Source organism: Salvelinus sp. IW2-2015, unplaced genomic scaffold (genome assembly GCF_002910315.2).
Source record: "Salvelinus sp. IW2-2015 unplaced genomic scaffold, ASM291031v2 Un_scaffold2505, whole genome shotgun sequence".
Lineage (NCBI taxonomy): Eukaryota > Metazoa > Chordata > Actinopteri > Salmoniformes > Salmonidae > Salvelinus > Salvelinus sp. IW2-2015.
In genome coordinates, this window is record NW_019943821.1 from 3,840 (window position 1) to 28,019 (window position 24,180).

General features: G+C 44.1%; 1 protein-coding gene across 1 annotated transcript; it reads left to right on the forward strand.

Annotated features, from left to right (window-relative positions):
* Nucleotides 1-5,403: 5,403 nt before the first annotated feature.
* LOC112074126 (neurabin-2) lies at nucleotides 5,404-23,086 on the forward strand (the record flags this gene model as incomplete). Its single annotated transcript, XM_024141348.2, has 7 exons — nucleotides 5,404-5,536; nucleotides 10,359-10,479; nucleotides 10,584-10,688; nucleotides 16,432-16,567; nucleotides 22,313-22,456; nucleotides 22,622-22,675; nucleotides 22,816-23,086. Coding segments are annotated over 7 exons (927 nt in total), but the record flags the coding sequence as incomplete, so codon positions are not given.
* Nucleotides 23,087-24,180: the final 1,094 nt, after the last annotated feature.

Consider the following 24,180-nt stretch of genomic DNA (forward strand, 5'->3'; position numbering starts at 1 on the left):
TCAGAGGTTTGTGGTATATGGCCAATATACCACGGCTAAGGCCTGTATCCATAAAAAAACAGAACAAAAATATAAACACAACATGCAACAATTTCAAGGATTTTACTGACTTATAGTTCATATAAGGAAATCAGTCAATCTAAATAAATCTATGGATTTCACATGGGTGGGCCTGGGAGGGCATCGGCCCACCCAATCAGAATGAGTTTTTCCCCCACAAAAGGGCTTTATTACAGAAAGAAATACTACTGCGTTTCATCAGCTGTCCGGGTGGCTGGTTTCTGATGATCCCACAGGTGAAGAAGACAGAAGTGGAAGTCCTGGGCTGGCGTGGTTACATGTAGTCTGCGGTTGTGAGGCCGGTTGGACACACTGCCAAATTCTCTAAAATTACGTTGTAGGTGGCTTATGGTAGAGAAATTAACATTACATTATCTGGCAACAGCTCTGGTGGACATTCCTGCAGTCAGCATGTCAATTGCACGCCCCCTGTGGCATTGTGTTGTGTGACTGAACTGCACATTTTAGTTGCCTTTATTTCTCCCCAGCACCAAGTGCACCTGTGTAATGATCATGCTGTTTAATCAGCTTCTTGAGATGCCACACCTGTCAGGTGGATGGATTATCTTGGCAAAGGAGAAATGCTCACTAACAGAGAAATAAGCATTTTGTGCATATGTAAAATGTCTGGGATCTTTTATTTCAGCTCATGAAACAAACACTTTACATGTTGCGTTTAGATTTTTGTTCAGTAATATATATCATTTAGCAGACGCTTCTATCCAAAGTGACTTACATTCATGCGTTGCATACATTTTACCTACGAGTGGTCCTGAGAATCGAACCCACTATACTGGTGTTATGCTCTACTAACTGAGCTACTGTAAAGACCACTCTCTGTCCGTCCTCATTCTCATGTTACAATCATAAGGTCCATTACAGCTCTGAAAGCCATTACTTAGCTTTTGCCCATTTTATAGTTTGAGTACAGCACATTTTTATAATTGACTCTCTATAGGAAGATAGAGAGATTAGTATAGAGATCGTTGAGCTGGTCGGCTTGTTCATATCGAGTGAGGGAGGGCGGTATCTTTTATGTTTTTCCCGCTATGGAAGCTTCTGCTGATTTAGACCATATTGTGAAAGTTATTGTAGATGATGTTTTCAGATGTTAAATTAGATGTTCACTATTTAGCTGAGCAATACGCCATGATAGTGGAGACACTGAAAACGCACCGTTTTTTTTCAATGTGTGCCGTGCACGTCTTAAAAAGCGCGTGAGTGTTTGTGTGTATGTGTATATGTGTAAAGTTAATTCCCTGAAGTCTAGACAGAGAGAGACGCTGAGACTGAGAAAAATAACTGCCCTCTGACTGCAGCCTAGGGAGAGAGACAAAGAGAGATAAGAGAGAGAAACTGGTGTCAAACTAACATTTGCTAAGCTGCGGGTTGCTATGGCGATGGGCACCATGTGACCACGGTGATGGTATTCACACAGAGTGGGGAAACTGTTGAGAGAGAGAGAGAGCGCAGGCGAGAGATTCTTGAAAAGCAGAGAGTTGAGATTACAATGCATTTGATAAAATATTGATGCTCCTAGGCAGAGAGAGTGATGGGATGTGTGTGGAGGGGGGAGGGCTCAAAAACAAGGTTGTGAAAGAAAGGGCCTATTGGATATTTAAGGATTTTAATGGTTTTATTTATATTTTCTCTCACCGACCCAATCATTCTATCTCTCTCTCGCTTTAAGTATTCACATTCTTTGATATGGCAAGCTTAAATAATGTAAGTTCCGGAGTAAAAATGTGCTTAAGATGCATGGACTCTGCAATCTAAGTGTTTAACATTTTGTTTTAGAAGGACTACCTCGTCCCTAAACCTCACACGTACCATTGTCTGTAAGTTCCCTCAGTCGAGCAGTGAATTTCAAACACAGATTCAACCACGAAGACCAGAGAGGTTTTCCAATACCTCACAAAGAAGGGCACCTTCTTTGGGTGGTGTATCAATACACTCATTCACTACAAAGATACTTCCTAACGCCGTTGCTGGAGAGGAAGGATTTCACCATGAGGCCAATGGTGACTTTAAAACAGTTAGAGTTTAATGGCTGTGACAGGAGAACTGAGGATTGATCGATAACATTGTAGTTACTCCGCGATAAATGTTAGAGTGAAAAGGAAACGTGTACAGAATACAAATATTCCAAAACATGCACCCTGTTTGCAACAAGGCACTAAAGTAAAACTGCGGCAAAGAAATTAACTTTATGTCCTGAATACAAAGCGTTATGTTTGAGGCAAATCCAACACATCACTGAGTACCACTTTTCATATTTTCAAGCATGGTGGTGGCTGCGTCATGAGTATGCTTGTAATCAGCAAGGACTAGGTAGTATTTTTTTTTTGTTGATAAAAAGACACAGAATAGCGCATAGGGCTAAGCTCAGGGGAAATCTTATAGGAAAACCTGGTTCAGTCTGCTTTCCAACAGAAACTGGGAGACAAATTCATCTTTCAACAGAACAATAACCTAAAACACAAGACAAATATACACTGGAGTTGCTTACCAAGGCGACATAGAATGTTTCTCGGTGGCCTAGCTACGGTTTTGACTTAATCGGCATGAAAATCTATGGCAAGACTTGAAAATGGCTGTCTAGCAATGATCAACAACCAACCTGACAGAGCTTGAACAATTTTTAAAAGAATCATGTGCAAATATTGTACAATCCAGGTGTGCAAATCTCTTAGACTTACCCAGAAATACTCACAGCTGTAATCGCTGCAAAGGTGATTCTAACATTGACTCGGGTGTGAATACTTATGTAAATGAGATATTTCTGTATTTATTTTTCAAGAAATTAACAAACATTTCTAAAAACATGTTTTCACTTTGTCATTATGGGGTATTGCATGTAAAAATATCAATTTAATCCATTTTGAATTCAGGCTGCAACACAACAAAATGTGGAATAAGTCAAGCGGTATGAGTACGTTCTGAAAGAGAAAGGGGATACCTAGTCATTCGCACAACTGAATGCATTCAACCGAAATGTGTCTTCTGCATTTAACCCGACCCCTCTGAATCAGTCTGGTTGTAGTTATCTAATAGGTCTTCGCTGGTTGCTACATAGAGCCAATCATATGATATTATGTGTTAACACACCTCCGGTTTATGTGCTATAAAATGGCTGTTCCTTTTCTTATGCTAGTTATGGTGTAACTTATCCAGAGCTGTCTTTAGGACGAAATGTTTCTGTATTTTAAACATCTGGATGGCAGTGCTGGGTTTTCACCAGCTGCAATGAGCTGTAAAATCAGAGGCATAGTTTGTAGGCTTATTTTCCATTTGGGGGGTGTTATGCAAATTCGATGTAAATGAAGCCCCCATCAGTTAAATACATGTTGATTACGGTTGGGCTTGGTTCAGTGTGGCTTTGTGATAAGTAGTCCGTCTCTGGGTGTAAAAGAAAGCTAACAAGTGTTGGTATTTTACGAGGGGTAGTGATCTGGCTTTGTCAGTAGTAAATATGAATCTTCTGCCTTTTTGGAGCAGGGGGACGTGGCACACCTACTAGCAGCCCTGAATAGAGCGGCTGATAAGGCGACGTCTTTCACTTGACAAGAAGACACATCGCACTCCTACACTTTATTTAGGAGTATCTGTCATCTTGTTAAAAAAAAAAGTTTGTTGTACTCTTTTGATATTGATTCCTGCATTGTTGGGTAGTTAAGTTAATAATTTCACTGTACATTTCACTGTACTTTCAGTGTACTAGTGTCAGGTCTCTGCTTCTTTTAGTAAGAGCTTATTGAGGCACACAGTGTTCATGTCACTCTATGGAAAAGTGAAACTTGAAGAGGAGATTCGAGGACTTGAACCAATGCTGAATTCCAAATCCTTATTATTGCCTCTTCTCTTTCTGCCTCTCACACAGTCAATCTCAATTTCCCCATTAAAAAAAACCACACGGCTTATTAAATTCTCCCCTGACCGGCTGATGAACTCAATTCCCTTGTTGCCTACTTTGAATTATTTCTCACATCTGTGCCCCCATCTACCTTCTTCTTCACTCTCCTCCTATGAGCACAAGATGTTGAAAATGTCTTTAATCAAATTTTGCTCGCTGGGCCTAGATAACATAGAACGGGACTAGGCCACTGGGGTAATTTGGGGTTAGAATTTTAGCAGTACAAAATCCTAAAGGTTTGGGGTTGCGTTTTATCCTTTTAACCTCAGCAAGAAAATATCTACCTTATTTATACTTGACCCTCTTAGCACGCTTGTGAATAACTGTTGTTGTTAATTTGTTGGTGGTTATTTATTTATTTTCGATGGAAATGAATGCATATTAATAATGTTGTCATGGCAACCCTGGATCAGATCAAATAACTGGATAAAGGATTCCTCCCAATTTATGATATGAATAATACATGTGAAACTCCATGACGTTGTGCGTGTGTGTGTGCACGACCCCGTTTCAAATATTTAAACCTCATCCCTCTGAAAGCAGAACGCATCTCAAAACACGCCCCTACCTCTCCAGACCTGCCCGGACACCTATCTAATGCACTAATGCAGGACGGGAGGTTATGAAAAATACATTGCCCTGTTAAATATAAATCACCCGAGTAGCACTAAAATACACCCCACCTAACCGCTTTCTGGAGCACCCTCACCACTGCTCTCCACACCCACAAGTTGCCAGCGTAGCAGGGCACACCAACACCACCCAGAAGTATGTCCTCGCTGCCAGAGGGAATTTGGCTGGCTGCAGAGGGAGGAGAGAGGCCTTAAATGCGCACATACACACACACACATGCTCTCTCCTCTCTCTATCGCACACACATTAAACCAGATAGACTTTATTAGGTTGGATGATAAGCCAGTGAGAAGCCATGAGGGTGTGTGTTTGTATCAGCGGGCCGTATATAACACCACCCCTGTCTGTCTGGTTATTGGAGACGTCTCCTTCCGCCCTGTTAGTGCCTTGGCCGCCTGGCTCTCCTTTTAGATCCGGGTAGAAGTCTGTATGCCTGTTAGCACAGATTTAGGATCAGCTTACTCTTCCTGTAGTCTTATCCTTAACCATTAGTGGTGAAAATGCTAAACTGACCTTAAATAATTTTCTAGAGCAGGGGTTCCCAAACTTTTTCACTCGGGGGGGGCCCCCCTTCCAGCATTGGGGAACATCCTGCGCGTACACATGCCATATCTATTTTTCTGGGCAAAAGCACTGTTCATAACGCAAAAGCACTGTTCACACCGGGTGCGCTCCCCACAGTTTGGGAACCACTGTTCTAGAGGAAATGTCTTCTCTATGGGAAACCTTTTGTGGTGTAAACTTTGTGTGTTGGTGAGTGTCGAACTGACCTATGACCTTTTGTCTTCTCTTGGCAGGTGTTCACCACGTACTCCAACGAGGACTACGACCGGCGTAATGATGACGTGGACCCCATGGCGGCGTCGGCTGAGTACGAGCTGGAGAAAAGGGTGGAGAGACTGGACCTCTTCCCTGTGGAATTAGAGAAAGGTAAATGGCTCTGCATGGCTCAGTCGGTAGAGCCTGGCGCGTGCGACACCAAGGGCTGTGGGTTCGATTCCTGCTGGGGCCAACCATACGTAAAATGTATTTCAAATCAAATGTATTTATATAGCCCTTCGTACATCAGCTGATATCTCAAAGTGCTGTACAGAAACCCAGCCTAATACCCCAAACAGCAAGCAATGCACGGTGGCTAGGAAAAACTCCCTAGAAAGGGAGTTTTTAGCACGTCCGGTGAACAGGTCAGGGTTCCATAGCCGCAGGCAGAACAGTTGAAACTGGAGCAGCAGCAAGGCCAGGTGGACTGAGGACAGCAAGGAGTCATCATGCCAGGTAGTCCTGACGCATGGTCCTAGGGCTCAGGTCCTCCGAGAGAGAGAAAGAAGGAGAGAATTAGAGAGAGCATACTTAAATTCACACAGGACACCGGATAAGACAGTAGAAGTCCTCCAGATATAACAAACTGACCCTAGCCCCCCGACACATTAACTACTGCAGCATAAATACTGGAGGCTGAGACAGGAGGGGTCAGGAGACACTGTGGCCCCATCCGATGATACCCCCGGACAGGGCCAAACAGGAAGGATATAACCCCACCCACTTTGCCAAAGCACAGCCCCCACACCACTAGAGGGAAACCTTCAACCACCAACTTACCATCCTGAGACAAGGCCGAGTATAGCCCACAAAGATCTCCGCCACGGCACAAACCCTTTTTAAATGTAACCTTTATGGTTAGCAGATGTTATTGTGTTTGTAGAGAAATGCTTGTGCTTCTAGTTCCGATATTACTTGGTAGATAGTGCAGCAAGATCTAACAATTCCACAACAAATGCCTAATGGAATGGAATGGAATGGAATAAGAATATATAAATAAACTCAGCAAAAAAGAAATGTCCTCTCACTGTCAACTGCGTTTATTTTCAGCAAACTTAACATGTGTAAATATTTGTATGAACATAACAAGATTCAACAACTGAGACATAAACTGAACAAGTTCCACAGACATGTGACTAACAGAAATTGGATAATGTGTCCCTGAACAAAGGGGGAGTCAAAATCAAAAGTCAAAGTCAGTATCTGGTGTGGCCACCAGCTGCATTAAGTAATGCAGTGCATCTCCTCCTCATGGACTGCACCAGATTTGCCAGTTCTTGCTTTGAGATGTTTCCCCACTCTTCTACCAAGGCACCTGCAAGTTCCCGGACATTTCTGGGGGGAATGGCCCTAGCCCTCACCGTCCAATCCAACAGGTCCTAGACGTGCTTAATGGGATTGAGATCCGGGCTCTTCGCTGGCCATTGCAGAACATTGACATTCCTGCCTTGCAGGAAATCACGCACAGAACGAGCAGTATGGCTGGTAGCATTGTCATGCTGGAGGGTCATGTCAGGATGAGCGTGCAGGAAGGGTACCACATGAGGAGGAGGATGTCTTCCCTGTAACACACAGTGTTGAGATTGCCTGCAATGACAACAAGCTCAGTCCGATGATGCTGTGACACACCGCCCCAGACCATGACGGACCCTCCACCTCCAAATTGAACCCGCTCCAGAGTACAGGCCTCGGTGTAACGCTCATTCCTTCGAAGATAAACGCGAATCCGACTATCACCACTAGTGAGACCGAAACCGCGACTCGTCAGTGAAGAGCACTTTTTGCCAGTCCTGTCTGGTCCAGCGACTGTGGGTTTGTGCCCGTAGGCGACGTTGTTGCCGGTGATGTCTGGTGAGGACTTGTCTTACAACAGGCCTACAAGCCCTCAGTCCAGCCTCTCTCAGCCTATTGCAGACAGTCTGCGCACTGATGGAGGGATTGTGCGTTCCTGGTGTAACTCAGGCAGTTGTTGTTGCCATCCTGTACCTGTCCCGCAGATGTGATGTTCGGCTGTACCAATCCTCATCAGGTGTTGTTACACGTGGTCTGCCGCTGACAGGCGACGAGCTATCCATCATGTCTCCCTGTAGCGCTGTCTTAAGCGTCTCACAGTACGGGCATTGCAATTTATTGCCCTGGCCACATCTGCAGTCCTCATGCCTCCTTGCAGCATGCCTAAGGCACATTCACGCAGATGAGCAGGGACCCTGGGTATCTTTCTTTTGGTATTTTTCAGAGTCAGTAAAAAGGCATCTTTAGTGTCCTAAGTTTTCATAACTGTGACCTTAATTGCCTACTGCCTGTAAGCTGTTAGTGTCTTAACGACCGTTCCACAGGTGCATGATGATTCATTGTTTGTGGTTCATTGAACAGTCATGGGAAATGGTGTTTAAACCCTTTACAATAAAGATCTGTGAAGTTATTTGGATTTTTACGAATTATCTTTGAAAGACAGTGTCCTGAAAAAGGGAACGTCCCTTTCAAAAAAAATCCAATTAACTCTTTTTTTTTGCTGAGTTTATATGCATGAGCAATGACAGAGCGGCATAGGCTAAGATGCAATAGATAGTATAGAATATACACTTCCGTTCAAAGTTTGGGGTCATGACTATTGTAGCTGGAATATTTTAAAATGTTATTATTATATATATTTTTTTATGGAATATCTACATAGGCGTACAGAGGCCCATTATCAGCAACCATCACTCCTGTGTTCCAATGGCACGTTGTGTTAGCTTATCCAAGTTGATCATTTTAAAAGGATAATTGATCATTAGAAATCCCTTTTGCAGTTATGTTAGCAAAGCTGAAAAACTGTTGTGCTGATTTATATAAGCAATACAACTGGCCTACTTTAGACTAGTTAAGTATCTGGAGCATCTGCATTTGTGGGTTCGATTACAGGCTCAAAATGGCCAGAAACAAAGACCTTTCTTATGAAACTCATCAGTCTATTCTTGTTCTGAGAAATGAAGGCTATTCCATGTGAGAAATTGCCAAGAAACTTGAGATAGAAGTCTCTCGGTCCCAGCTTTGATGTACCTGTACTGACCTCGCCTTCTGGATGGTAGCGGGGTGAACAGGCAGTGGCTCGGTTGGTTGTTGTCCTTGATGATCTTTTTGGCCTTCCTGTGACATTGGGTGCGGTAGGTGTCCTGGAGGGCAGGTAGTTTGCCCCTGGTGATGCGTTGTGCAGGCCGCACCACCCTCTGGAGAGCCTTGCGGTTGTGGGCGGTGCAGTTGCCATAATAACCATTATATGAAGTAAATTTGGAGTCACCCGATAATATGGTGTGTGGTCCTCCCATTACAACCTGGGAAACCATGCAGTTTATTAGGCTACAGATTAAATAAGTTATGATGAACTTCAGAGTGGTGAAAGTTCACGGTGAAGAGCTTGATGCTGCTTTCCAATAGATATTGCACTGTACCTATCTGCGAGCTGCTGGCTAGAGCACATGGGCCACGACCAGAGTATTGTTGTCCTTGTTGATCTTTTTGGCCTTCCTGTGACATCGGATGTTGTAGGTGTCCTGGAGGGCAGGTAGTTTGCCCCCGGTGATGCATTGTGCAGACCGCACCACCCTCTGGAGAGCCCTGCAGTTGTGGGTGGTGAAGTTGCCGTACCAGGCGGTGATACAGCCCGACAGGATGCTCTCAATTGTGCATCTGTAAAAGTTTGTGAGGATTTTGGGTGACAAGCCACATTTCTTCAGCCTCCTGACTAGGCAAGTCCGTTAAGACCAAATTCTTATTTATAATGACTGCCTACCCCGGCCAAACTCGGACGACGCTGGGCCAATTTGCGCCACCCAATGGGACTCCCAATCACGCACGGATGTGATACAGCCTGGAATCAAACCAGAGTCTGTAGTGACGCCTCTTGCACTGAGATTTAAATATATATTTCACCTTTATTTAACCAGGCAGATGCAGTGCCTTAGACCGCTGCGCCACTACGCTCCACACGACTGTCGCTTTGGAGTTCAATAGCATAAACTAGTACAACAGAAAGACGACTAGAGAGAGAATTAACTGTAAACATTTAACTGTAACTATTAAAGTTACAACTAGTAGCTAAACATTTTCAGTGAAGTCTGTAGTTCCCATTAAATTGCTTCAACTAGCTAGTTGAAGTCTTTGAGTAACCTTTACTCTTTTTCTCACAAATCTGCTAGCCACATATATTTACATGACGAGCAAACACATTAGTGGTCACTAAGTGCTTAGTGGTCGCTAATGAATTCAGAGTCGCCCGTTATCTCCTTATTGGATTTATATTACACTAGATTAGCCGTGGCTAATTGGGTTCTAATATGGATAATGGCGTAGTAGTTTTAGCTAGCTACTGTATCTTTAAGTCAAGGTCCCCCATTTTTATTCCATTTATTTCCTTACGTCTGGAAGGTAACATATTTATGAGGTTAGAGTTCAAGTGGGCCTTCTCGCTTCAGCAAACAAAGGAAAGGAGGGGTGCTCAACAACGACAAAAATCATGAGAATGGCTTACCAAGAAAAACTTCCAAAAGGACTAATTCAAGGTAAAAAAAAAAAAAGGAGTTGAAGCACTAAAACAAAAAAGAGCAGAGATTTATTTATTTTTTCTCTCACTTTAATCCATTGTACAGGATGCAAACAGGTGACTGACGTTTCGACGTCAATCTGACGTCTTCCGCGGAGTGACCTGACCATTGCACTTAGCTCCTATTTCTAGCTGAGTGGCCCATTGAGACACAACAATGGGTCCTGTACAATGAATTAAAGTGAGCAAAAATAAATCTCTGCCTTTTTTTGTTGAGTGCTCCAACTCCTTTTTACCTTGAATTAGACATTTTTAAACGTTTTTCTTGGTAAGCCATTCTCATATTCATGAGGTTATTGTAGTATTTGATTAAATACAATTTCCCCATCTCCTATCCCCTCCTCTCCACAGATGGGGACGGTCTGGGGATCAGCATCATCGGCATGGGTGCCGGGGCTGACATGGGTCTGGAGAAACTGGGCATCTTCGTCAAGACGGTCACTGACGGAGGAGCTGCGCACCGAGATGAAAGGTTCTGAACAATCTGTGTTTCAGCAGTGTATCTCAAAATTGTGTTTTTCCCTTGCTCCTCGTCCTCTTTTCCCATTGTTCACTATCACTCTCCCCCCCGTGCAGGATCCAGGTGAATGACCTGATCGTGGAGGTGGACGGGACCAGTTTGGTGGGCGTGACCCAGGCCTTTGCTGCCTCCGTCCTCAGGAACACCACCGGCACTGTCAAGTAAGAACCCTCACTCAATAGCTGTCAATAAACACTAGGTTTCAACATCAAGCTATTGTTACAGTATATATTGTGTATTTACTGCACTCTGGTCAAATATGTTCAACAGTACCCTGACAAAATCTGTTATGAGAAACTAAGCATGCGATTGGAAGGAAGGGGGTCTAAGATACAGAACTTTATGAAGACTGGTGATAGGGAACCAAACACACTATTGCTCCCAAGTACCATAACTCCACCTCCCTTCAGACCAGTTCACAATTGGGATCCCCCTCTCCCCATTCCCCCCTAGGGCTAGGCGGTATACTGTATTTTATGATATACAGTATTGATGGAGGGACAGATTTGGGTTTTTACTTGACCTTCGATACGCGTTATTTGAATGTTTGGTTTGTTAAATGTGATACGCCATGTCTAATGTCAATTTTTAATAGTTTATTTCGCTACTTGAGTCATCTCTCTCCACTCTTTCTCTCCATGCCACTTTCCACACAGACCTAGCCACGCCCCCTGTCACTCAAGGAGCGCATTTGATGTTCCTCGACCAAGAGACACTTGCGTTCAGTCTGCATGGTCAATGCAGCACATGCAACAATGTTGATGACAACAATGCTGTTTTCACTTTGCTTCTTCATATAAATCCACTAGCATTCCATATTGACACTATTCGTTTGTGTTTCTTATATCAGCAAACAGCTAGTTTGTATTTTTAGCAAGTTGCCCTAAATCTTGTTGAGACGCTAATGTTAGCCCGCTAACTAATAGCTAGCCTAGCTTAATACATGTACTGATTAAGAGCAAACGTAGCTAGCTAATACAGCCGGAATAATACCAGTAATGGTGTAGACCTAAATTCAGCATGTTGTTTGTTGCAACAGTACCGTGCTTCTAAATCAAAGGGGAATATATGCAAAGCAAGAATGTTAGCTACATGAAGTAGCTAAGAGAAAACATTCAATGTAGCCAAAGCTGATAGGGTCCCCTAGGAAACACTTATCAATACTTTAGTTCTTAACCTGTCACAATAACTCCTCCCTTGCATTTTAATTCGTTGTCATTTCAAACAACACTGTATTCAAAGTGCCCACTATTATATTCTAGCTATAGAATTAGAATAGTCATTCTATTTCCATGATTCCAACAGTTTTGCTCTAATTCGCAAGCCAAATCGCAATTGCAACATTTGGTTAAAAATAAATCCTAGATTATTTGCGCATATCGTGCAACCCTACGTGGCAGTGTGGAAATTATCTCAATTGAGTAGTGGTGTAAAGTACCTAAGTAAAAATACTTTCAGGTACTACTTAAGTTATATATATTTTTTTGTATCTTTACTCTTTTTATTTTTGACTACTTTTACTTTTACTTCACTACATTCCCAAAGAAAATACTGTACTGTTTACTCCATACATTTTCCCTGACACTTAAGAGTACTCGTTACATTTTGAATGCTTCGCAGGACAGGAAAATGGTCCAATTTACGCACTTGTGAAGAGAACATCCCTGGTCATCTACTGCCTCTGATCTGGAGGACTCACTAAATACAAATGCTTTGTTTATAAATTATATCAGAGTTTTGGAGTGGGCCCCTGGATATCCGTAAATAAAAAGAAAATGGTGCCATCTGGTTTACTTAATATAAGGAATTTGAAATGATTTATACTTTTACTTGTGATACTTAAGTACATTTTATCAATTACATTTACTTTTGATACTTAAGTATATTTGAAACCAAATACTTTTAAATTTTACTCAAGTAGTATTTTACTGGGTGACTTTTCACTTTTACTTAATTTTCTATTAACGTATCTTTACTTTTACTCAAGTATGACAATTGGGTACTTTTTCCACCAATGCAATGGAGTGCAGGAAATGCAGAAAATATAAAAGTGCTGAAATTTGTTTTGGTTGAATTGAACAGTATAAAACAATCAGAATGGAGAAAGACTAATTGAAATCACTTAGGATGTACAGTGGGGAGAACAAGTATTTGATACACTGCCGATTTTGCAGGTTTTCCTACTTACAAAGCATGTAGAGGTCTGTAATTTTTATCATAGGTACACTTCAACTATGAGAGACGGAATCTAAAACAAAAATCCAGAAAATCACATTGTATGATTTTTAAGTAATTAATTTGCATTTTATTGCATACTAATATTGCTACTTCGAAAAGCAAGAACTAATATTTGGACAGAACCTTTGTTTGCAATTAAGAGCATCAACGTTCCTGTAGTTCTTGACTGTTTCAACAGCTGCAGCAGATTTGGCCCACTTGCCTCCTAAGATCTTCTCCCAATCCGCTTCAGGTTTCAGGGCGCTGTCGCTGGGACATACGGACTTCGTCCCCAACGATTCTATTGGCTTCGGTCTGGAGAACTGCCTAGGCCTCCAGGGACCTTGAACTGCTTCTTACGGAGCATCCGTTATGCCATGGGCTGTTGTGCTTCGTGTCGTTGTATGCTGGAAACCCAGCCCACGCACCATCTTCACTGGCTCTTAGCTGAGGGAAGGAGGTTGTTGGCCAAGATCTCGCATACCATGGCCCATCCTCCTCCCTCAATACCGGTGAGTCGTCCTGTCCCCTTTGCAGAAAAGACCCAAAGAATGATGTTTCACCTCCATGCTTCACGTGGGAATGTGTTCTTGGTTGGTACTCATACTCTTCTTATTCTCCAACACGCGGGAGTGGCATTTAGACCACAAAGCTCTATTTTTCATCATCAGCCACGACTCTCCCATATCCTCCTCTGGATCTCCCAGATGGTCATTGGGAATTCAACAGGCCTGGAATGCAACTGCTAAGCAGGGGACCTTGCGTGCCTGCAGGATTGTATCCATAGACGCCGTAGTGTTTACTAAATGTTTCTTTAAGACTTGTGTCCCAGTCTCTTCAGGTCATGAACCAGGGTCCTGCCATGTGAGTTCTGGGTCTGATCCCTCACCTTCCTCCATGATCAACTTAGATGCCACGAGTAAATCTTGCATGGAGCCCAGACCGAGGGTGATTGACCGTCATCTGAATCTTCCCATCAATAATTGCGCCAAACAGTTGTTTCCTCTTCACCAAGCTGCTTGCCTATTGTCCTGTAGCCCATCCCAGCCTTGTGCAGTCTACAATTTATCTCCTGTCCTTACACAGCTCTCTGGCTGCCATGTGTGAGAGTTGGAATCGTTTTTGAGTGTGTGACAGTGTCTTTTATCAGTAACGAGTTCAAACAGTGCAGTATATGTAATGAGTGGAACAGGAGGGCTTCTTAAAAAACTAACAGGTCTGTGAGAGCCGGGATCTTACTGTTGGTAGGTGATCAAACTTATGTCATGCAATAAATGCAAATTAATTATTTAAAATCATACATGTATTTCTGGATTTTTGTTTTAGATTCCGTCTCTCACGTTGAAGTGTACCTATGATTAAAAATGACAGGACCTCTACATGCTTTGTAAGTAGGAAAACCTGCAAAATCGGCAGTGTATCAAATACTTGTTCTCCCCACTGTATATGTTGCCACCCTAGGATCACTCACTACTCATAAAGCAAATGTAGAACTTTTACTATTCAAAACCAAAAAATACCATCATACCGTCCAATTTTTTTTTTAAATACCGTGATATAATATTTTGGCCATATCGTCCTGCCCTATTCCCCCTCATCCCTTTCCTGCATTATTAACTGCCTGTGGGGGTCCTTGTGTTAATTGGCGGGGCAGTTTGACTGTAGTGTAGCTAGGCGAGCAGAGACGTCTCTCCCTGTCTTCACATCACAGACACCCAGAGATGGGAGAGCCTGATTAATACATGAGCCTGGATCCCAGGGAGTTAGTGGAGAGGCCGGTGTCGGTGAGGGCGCGGCGAAGCTATTTATAAAACAGCCTGGTCCAGCCTGATTTTTGAACCAAGCTCAGGTTGCTCTCTAACACTACGGACTGTAACCAAAGGAGGGAGGGATGCCCCAAAAATGTCATCGCCTACCCAATCGGACTCTTGTCTCCCTTTGTGGAAGCACCTTTTTTCAAAGTAAATTTGCCACCTATTGTTCAGTTTTGTACCCCTGTTTTAATCAAAATCCAATAAATGGATTTGTCTCTAGACAATCTCTGTGGAGAATGCTGGTGTTTGACCTCATCCAAAGGCAGATGGGTTTGTAAAGATGATGGATACTTGCGGATTCACACGTACAGACGGTTCCAGACTAGGCCTGGTTGTTTTCCACGTCGCCTCATGTCCTGCAGGCTGGATGGAGAGTGTCTCTGAGCTTGTGAATATTCATTGATTCGCATCTGTCGATAACCCTCACAGGCTGCTGAGGGGTTGCACTGACAGGTGGTGATGTTTTGATTGGTCCAAAATTAGAAGCGCCGTCTCTTTTGGTGAATATGATTCAGCATAGTCACAGAAAATAGATGGCGTGGTTTGTTTTGAAAATGCTGGAGAGGTTAAGAGTCATATTTGCTTGACATCTTTTCCCGTGCACAGCTTGGCTTTTCCACATAGTGGTTAGATTCCTAGTCACCATTTCTTCCGCCCTTTTGACCACTGAGTTATTTCTCCTCCGACAACGAAGGGGGCCTCTAGTGGGTTCTTAACCCTCACACACTCACAACATCACGGAATCCCCGCTCACACTGAATGCCACAGTGGTGCCGGCGGTCACGTTGAATGATGTAGCTACCGCTCTCTGGGGTCTCATTGAGCATGTGTGGTAGTCTAGTCTCAGGCAGGGATACAGATTGGTGACCAGAGGGTTGTTAGTTTATATCTCACTTAGGGTATTTTTATGATGTAGTGATCCAATGCCTTTTTTTTCTCCCTGCAGTAAACCATATTAGGTGTACAAAAATATATCACGTTATAATAGATTTAGAAATGATTGTTTTCATCATTTTGTCTAGTGCACTTACGTCAAGGAATATGATATTCTGTTGCGAGAATCCCTTTTAGTAAAACGTGGTATTAGCTACAGCAATATGTTTTTCTTTGTGTCTCACGTGTCAATGTGCATCTGGCTGCTTCGCACACATGTTTGAGTGTGGAAACTGATCTCCAGGCAAGCGTCCAGTTGAGGTCTTTCCGCTCGATCATTCCATTTGACAACATGTGACAGCCAGAACTGGTGTCGCGGTCTTAAGGGTCCCATCTGCAACAGGATAACTGTCAGACAGTTCTGCTACGGCTGAAATGTCTCTGTAGATGCTTCAGTCACACATTCTATGAAACATGCATGTCCTCTCATGCTTTCTGGTCCCCAGGACTGACATTTGTTTATTTTATTGTTATTTGTGATACATAGAAAAAGGCTGTGTCTAAAATCGCAATCTATTCCCTGTGTAGCGCTCTGGGCAAAAGTAGTGCACTAAATAGGGAATGTGGTGCCATTTCAGACACAGCCATAATCTTCTCTTCTGATGGCGTGCCACTCTTATTCACTGAATTGTCTTTCTCCCTCAGCACGATCTTTATCACATTTTTTTTTACTCGTTACAAATTTTCCTTGATTCTCATTAGGGATGTCAACTCATCCGTCCATGTGCAGTGAGTGTCGTGTTCCTTCCAGGCACAAGCTGTCATTTTAATTGCCCGTCAAAAGTTGCTGCCCTGGCTTGCACTTGTTTGTAAACTGGGGGATATTTTATCCCTAGGTTTACCTTTCTACCCACTCAATTCTACCCTAGGTTTCCCATTGGCTTCTCCTTGACAGACATGCCTTTCCCACTCACCCCGTTGGTCGTTGTTGCCCATGCAGGTTCATGATTGGACGAGAGAAGCCAGGCGAACAGAGCGAGGTGGCCCAGCTGATCCAACAGACCCTGGAGCAGGAGCGCTGGCAGAAAGAGATGATTGAGCAGCGCTACAGCCAGTACATGGAGGAAGACGAGGAGGTGAGGGGCTCACAATGTCTGTGTCCCAAATGGCAACCTGTTCCCTTTCTAGTGCACTACTTCTAGCCAGTTACCATAGGTCCCTGGTCAAACAAACACACACGAGCACACGCGCCATGAAAAAGATTAGTTCAGCCCATCCAAAACATCTTCACTCCTTCCATCAGTCAACAATATGACTAAACAAGATGGCGCTAATGAAGCGTTTGACACTTCCTCCACACCACTATCAGATGTTCCATCGGGCTCCCTTCACAATGGAATAATACAACTGTCATTCTAGAAAGAACACTCCTTGTTCACCTCCCCTTCACTTGATCTAACAGGACTGGATAGGTTTAAGCAATTTGACGGAACCTAGGTGCCACGTAGTGCTTTACACCGGCCCAGTCATCTCAGATCTTTGAAAGGGGGCTGAAATAAGGACATACACAGTAGGGGAAAGCGTTGTGGAATGAGACCCAGCCTGGCAATTTTCTCAGTTCCTTGTCTCCCCTCAGTCTCTTCCATGGAGAGGAAATGCTTGAATAATTGAATCTGTCTCCTTGTTAAATTCAATCACGTTCAGTAGATGTCTGGGCTTGGGTGTGAAAGACGGACAAGTGCGGGCCAGATGCCACGACCCAGGTCTGGTATTCCATCACACTGTGTCTCCCCATCAGAGCAAGCCCCTCTCCCAACAGATCTGAGCCTGCATCAATGGAATTTCCTGCTAAAGATGCATTACCATACACGTCCTTTCTGATCTGTTTAAAAATGAATAGTTCTTGTTATTTGGCCTTGTTTTTTATTGATAGTCATCGTTAGATGGCACTGTCCTATGTGACTCCGGCTCATCCCTCAGTCTCTGCACTTTGTTAGTTTCTCCCCAACTCTGGTTGGCTATGCAACGTTCAAACGGTGTAAACATTTTCAGCACGTTTTGAGAGTTGACATACATCAGACAGTGTTGTTGTGACAGGCGCGTTCAGGGCTTTGATGCTTGGTCCAACTGGGAGGGTTCAGACGAGCAGACAGCCCAGGGTTGATGGGGGGGGGGGCATTCCCTCAGAGAGAGTGACTCATTGGTGTGACAAGGTTAGGAAAGCTTTGTTGGTACGTCGTCCCAGGCGGCTGTTGTTAAAGGAATATTTGAAATGGATGTGTGTCTGTGTGTTGTGTGTGTGTGTGTGTGCATGAGATGGGGGGTGTTAGGAGTGAGTAGGGATGGGTATCGTTAAGATTTTAAGGCTATTACTACTCTTACCGATACTGCTTATCGATCCGGGACTTTAAGGGTATTCTTATTGGTTCTTTTAGTTATTTTTTTTACGGGGGAAAATGAAACAAATGAAGAACAGAATTAACATTGCTTTATTTTCTGAAATGGAAAATAAATCAACTATTATTTACAGCAAAAGAAACAGCAATGTTTTGAACAAATCACAATTATAGACTCTAATGTTGTGATGGAAATGTAAAACAAATGAAATAAACAATATTTTCCTGCAAAAGAAAATACAGTGGTATAGAGCATCACGGGTGGGACATGCAGGTAGGCTGCAAAAGGACTAACAGTTCTTAGCAGTTCTTCTGAAGAAAGATCAACATATTTGCCTTCTCTGGCAGAAGTCGGGACCTCTCCTGGCTTATTGTGTTCCCTGCTGTCGAAAATACCCTCTCACTAGGGGTGGAGGAGGCTTGAGCAGAGAGGTAGCTTGTTGTAATGTTTGTGAGGGGCAGAGTATCTCTCTTCTCCCACCACCACATCACAGGATCTACAGCCATGGAGATGGGAGGCAGGCCTTTGTAGAGCTCAACCTCTAGGTCAACACGCTCGCTGAGGGTGAGGGACGAGGTGTCCTGTTGGATTGTCAACCTCAACTCCCTCTCTCTCAACTCTGAGAACGGCTCCTCCAAGACACTCCTTGTTTTGTACAATGGAGGGACTGTTTCCTCCATTTCCTCTCCTTCAGACTCCTCCTACTGTTGCTGGTGCTCTGTGTCTGTCTGCTCCGGCTCCTCTGACAGTCCTGGTGTTGCTCCTGTCACATTGGCCTCAACAGTTGCCTTCCTCAGCCTGTCCCAGGTGGCGTCACTCACCGGCCTCCCTTTAAATCTGTGGTCCATTGCTGTGGCCTCATGCAGGAAGGCTTGAATGTCCTCATCCTGATAGCGCTCGGAGAGGTTCTCCCACACCTTCTCTTTGATGGTTGCCACGAACGTTGTATCTTCATGCTTCACAGTGAAGTGCTCTTCCAGTGTTTGGAGGATGGGTTTGATCTGTCCACAGGTGGCATTCTTTTCACATGACACACAGTATGGATGTATAAAGGATTATCATGAGCTGGACAAACTCCTCAGCCTTATGGATGTCCTCATCCTTCAGACTGTCCAGGTTGACCTTGGTCATTGCTTTTCGCAGTTGTGGGTCCAAGGCTGCTGCTTGGATCGCTGGATACTGCTCCATGAATCTCTCATTAGATAGAGAGTTCCATCTGGTCTTGACATCAAGGATGAGTGAGTGTTGTGGAAGGCCTGAAACAACAACAAAAATCAACATGCGTTTAATTACCGCACACTTGAATATTGAATTAAACTGTTAAATGTGGGAATTTCTAAATACTACTTTAATAGATTGAACTGGCTTCTTACCAAGGAGCTGCTGCTTTTCCTTCAAGACTGTTTTGACAACTCAGATACTCTTGAACCCTCAGAACACTGCTCTGATTCGGGATGCCCATTTATCAATTTATATCATTTTGTAGATTTTCTGCACTGCCAGATCAATGTATGCGCAAAGCATCCTATTTTAGGATGTGTAGCCTCTTGTTGGCTACATCCAGATTGTAGCTGTGACTGTTGGATTAGAGCGAGCAAGATTGCCAGCATTATCTTCAAACCCTTCCAGAATGTCTGCGATCTTCCTCTGCACAGATTTGTACACTGCCCTGGTGTGGCGGACCTTCTGCTTTTTACACTGTCCTGGTGTGCGAACCTTCGCTTTTACTCCTGTGGTGGCGGACCTTCTGTTTTACACTGCCCTGGTGTGGAGGACCTTCTGTTTTACCACTTTCCGTGGTGTGGCGGCCCTTCTGTTTACACGTCCTGGTGTGCGGACCTTCTGTTTTAACACTGCCCTGGTGTGGAGGACCTCTGTTTTACACTGTCCTGGTGGGGACTTCTGTTTACACTGTCCTGGTGTACGACTCTGTTACACTGCCTGGTGTGGGAGGACCTTCTGTTTTTACACTGTCTGGTGTGGAGGACCTTCTGTTTTACACTGCCCTGGTGTGGAGGACTTCTGTTTTACACTGTCCTGGTGTGGCGGACTTCTGTTTTACACTGCCGCCTGGTGGCGGACCTTCTGTTTTACACTGCCTGGTGGTGAGGACTTCTGTTTTACACTGCCTGGTGTGGAGGACCTCTGTTTTACATCTGGTGTGGGACTTCTGTTACACTGTCCTGGTGTGTGGCGGACCTTCTTTTTACACTGCCTGGTGTGTCGGACCTCTTGGGTTTTACACAACTGTCCTGGTGTGGGGACCTTCTGTTTTACACTGTCTGTGTGAGGACTCTTCTTTACACTGCCGTGGTCTGAGAGGACCTTCTGTTTTAAACACTGCACCTGGTGTGGAGGACCTTCTCTTTTACACTGCCACTGGTGGTGGGAGACCTTCGTTTGTTTACTGTCCTGTGTTTCTGTTTTGAGTGAACCTTCTGTTTACACTGTCCTGGTGGTGAGAACCTTCGTTTTACACTGCCCGGTGTGTGGAGGACACTTCCTGTTTCGTACACTGTCCCTTGTGTGGAGGACTCTGTTTATGACTTCTGCTTTACACTTGGTGTGGAGGACCTTCTGTTTTACACTGTCTGGTTGTGGAGACCTCTGTTTTCCACTGCCCGGTGATGGAGGACCTTATGTTGTACACTGTCCTGTGTGAGGGACCTCTCGTTTCACACTGTCCTGGTGTGGAGGACCTCCTGTTTTACACTGTCCTGGTGTGGAGGACCTTCTGTTTTACACTGCCCCGGTGTGGAGGACCTTCTGTTTTACACTGTCCTGGTGTGGAGGACCTTCTGTTTTACACTGCCCTGGCTTGTGTAGTGCACGATAAGAAGTGAGATAGTGGTCCTGACAGAGGCGGGCCCACCCGTCTGATGTGATGGCCAGCTTTGGCACGTCCTTCAGCTCAGTGATCACATTGGCCTAAAGCCCTTGGACTCCAATGTTGAAAAGGGGTGTAGGCCTTTCACTATGAACCTGGTCACGGCTAGGTGTCACTCAGTCATCCTCCCACTAGCTGCCAGTGTGAAGGGGCTTTGGGCTGGTCTTTGGCTTGGACCAGCTGTATTAGAGGGAGGAGTGGGTTGGTTCATTGTAACTGCAATTTTAACTTTAAATGGGTGATTGTTTAGCTATGGGTGCATTCATAAATTCAATCAGCTGGCTGATGATTACTTTTGACCATGAACCCATGTTCGCATAATTGTTTTAACTCCGTGTGTGGGCTCTAGACTGCTAGCATACATGCATAACGTAGATCGGGCAACAAGAGATGAACTATGAGCTAGGCAGTCGAAAACTGTGCATTTCTCTGCCTGTACATGATGCACTTTCGATAGATGTTTGGACAGATTGCTCGTGTTTCCGCCTTTACAAAGCAAAAGTCTTGTTGCACTTGTGGCAACGAGCATTGTCAGCATCGACTCTGGTGAAGTGTAACCACACTTTTGAACGTGTTGCTCTCTCCGCCATTGTCACTAATTAAGAGCAGGGTGCTGTAACGTGTGAGAGACGCGCGAGAGGGATCTCTCTTCTGGATTGGGAATAGCGAAATTGCATCATAGACAAATGTCTTATTTTTATTGCAAATTAGAAACGGTTGGTGAGAAAATGTGCAAGATAACGTTTATGTAGCAATAATGAATAGGAAATGTATTTTCTTAATTTCTCCAGTACCGAAAGCAGAACCGATAACATCGAAGCTTATCGATACTACGGTCTTTCATAATTTAGCCCCGGGGCCTGTTTAATACCGGGTTTCAGAAGGCAAAGCATACATGCATGCATCTCTTGTTGCCCGATCTACGTTATGCATGTATGCTAGCAGTCTAGAGCCCACACACGGACAGTTTCGGTACCCATCCCTAGGAGTGAGTGTGTTGGAGTTCAGTGTGTGTGAAGGAAGGGGGAATTTCCTTTTATCTAACAGAGGTGTGTGTGTGTGTTTTGTTATTGACCTCACCAGGTCCATATAGACAGAACAGTAGAGTGGGATTTATTGCACAAATCAACATAACAATCGATTATAGTCAAATTTGTATGTAGACTATTTGTCAACAAAGATTCACATCACTGCAGCCACAGAGTCCCTTGACAAGCTTTGCCTTCTGACAGGCTTCCCTGGTAAACACAAAATGGTGGTTGCCCAATTCTAGGGTGTCAGTTCTGGCCCACTATCGTTCTACTCCTTGAGGGCTTTTTCCTCTAAGCTCAACTTCACCATCTAGTGGCCATTTGAGGGTAGAGGGAAAACATTGATGAGAAATAGAAATGGAGGCCTATCCTGTGAGGACCCTCAAAAAACCTTGGTTCCCCTTTGGTAAAACCATGTATTTACTTCACATGGTAGTTACATAGGCATGTATGGTTACTGTGTGACCATTGTTGGTTCTCAACAAGACCGAAACATGACAGGAATGTCTAAATGCACTCTCTGAATATATGGTGAATATTCTCTGAATCTTCTGAATGTCCTCCAGACAGGTGAGTATGCCACGGACGAGGAGGAGGAGATGAGCCCCATGTTCCCCAACGCCATAGAGGTGTTTGACCTGGCGGAGAATGAGGACATGCTCTCCCCTATGGAGATGGACCCTGAGAAACTGGCCCACAAGTTCAAAGAGGTGAGCAGGGAGGCTTGATGCCAAAGGCAAATGTTCATCTCGAAATGAAGAAAATGCTAAATTCAATTCAACTTCTTGTTGAGAGAGCGTATGAGATGAGACACTGTGCTGGAGTGAGCCATGGTGTCAATTGTTAACCTCTCTCTCTTCTCTCTCCCTCTGTAGCTTCAGATAAAGCATGCGGTCACTCAGGCTGAGATTCAACAGCTGAAGAGAAAGGTTAGACCTGCTCAAATCAATTACCCAACAAACATGGGACTTGTTTCACAGACCCACCTTGACCCGAGACTAAAACGCACAGTCCAGGAATAAACTAGAAGTATACAGGAATAAACTTTACATTTTCTCCCCTCATCTAGCTGGCGCATGCAGAGCAGGACAAGCTGCGCTGGCGCATGGAGCGTGCCCAGCTGGAACAGAGTGTTCGGGAGAACAAGGAGCGCATGGAGAAGCTGGAGGGCTACTGGATGGAGGCCCAGAGTCTGTGTCAGGCGGTGGACGAACACCTGAAGGAGACACAGGCCCAGTACCAGACCCTGGAGCGCAAGTACAGCAAGGCCAAGCGCCTCATCAAGGAATACCAGCAGAAGTAAGGCTGATAAATAAAGAGGATTCTGGGGTTTGTAGGAGGAAGAGGATTGGGGTTCTGGTGTTTATAGGAGAAAGAGGAATGGAAGATTCTGGAGTTTGTAGGAGGAATGGAGGATTCTGGGATTTGTAGGAGATAGTGCTGAGCGATTAACTGAAATTGCGGGGTTTTCGTTATTAAATGACCTACGTTCGTTCAATCACTTACATTTTTTTTTAGCTCAACGCGCCGTTTCTCTAGAGAGAAATCAAATCAAGAACGATGTGAGATACTGGGCTGAAGGGAGTTGTAGTTTTCATTTAAGCAAATGAGTTCACCGCAGAAATGTGGTAATTAACTGCGATGACTATAATCAATTGCCTGTTCTTTCCGGCTCGGACAGAGACGGATACACACAGACCGCACGAGAGAGGACGATGGATAGAGACATCTCGTGAGGTAGCGCTACCTGATTTGATAGTTGTAGTATTTGGTAATAAGCAGTCTTGAAAGTATGACTTGCCTACTTTGATGAATGTAGCATTATGACTATAACTACTATTCCCTGAAGGAGGGAAACGAGGTACAACATACTATGGGGAGTTGATCCTTCGGTTTAAAGTAGTTTTTTGGGGTAACTGTACTTTACTATTTATCTTTTTGACAACTTTTACTATACTACATTCCTGAAGAAAACAATGTACTTTTTACTCCATACATTTTCCCTGACACCCAAAAGTAACGTTACTCGTTACATTTTGCTTAGCAGGACAGGAAAATGGTCCAATTCACACACTAAAGAGAACATCCCTCGTCGTCCCTACTGCCTATGATCTGGCGGTCTCACGAAACATTGTGCCCCTGGCTATTCGTATTTAAACACAAATGGGAATGGGGTTGCGATAACGCTGGGGAAAATATATTACATTTCACTCGCAGGAAGCTAAGCATGCTAGCTGACGTTAGCCAGGAGTTGTTTTTAGCATAATCTAGGCTAGCTATCTTATTTGACCACAGGTCCATTTTAGAATAACCAAGCGACTTAACACTACTTATAACGTTACTAAACAAGAGAGCTACCCCAGCAACTCCACCGTGGGAATAGCTAGCTCGCCTATGCGTGTTAGCCAACATGGCTAGCTCGCTTAGCTAGCCA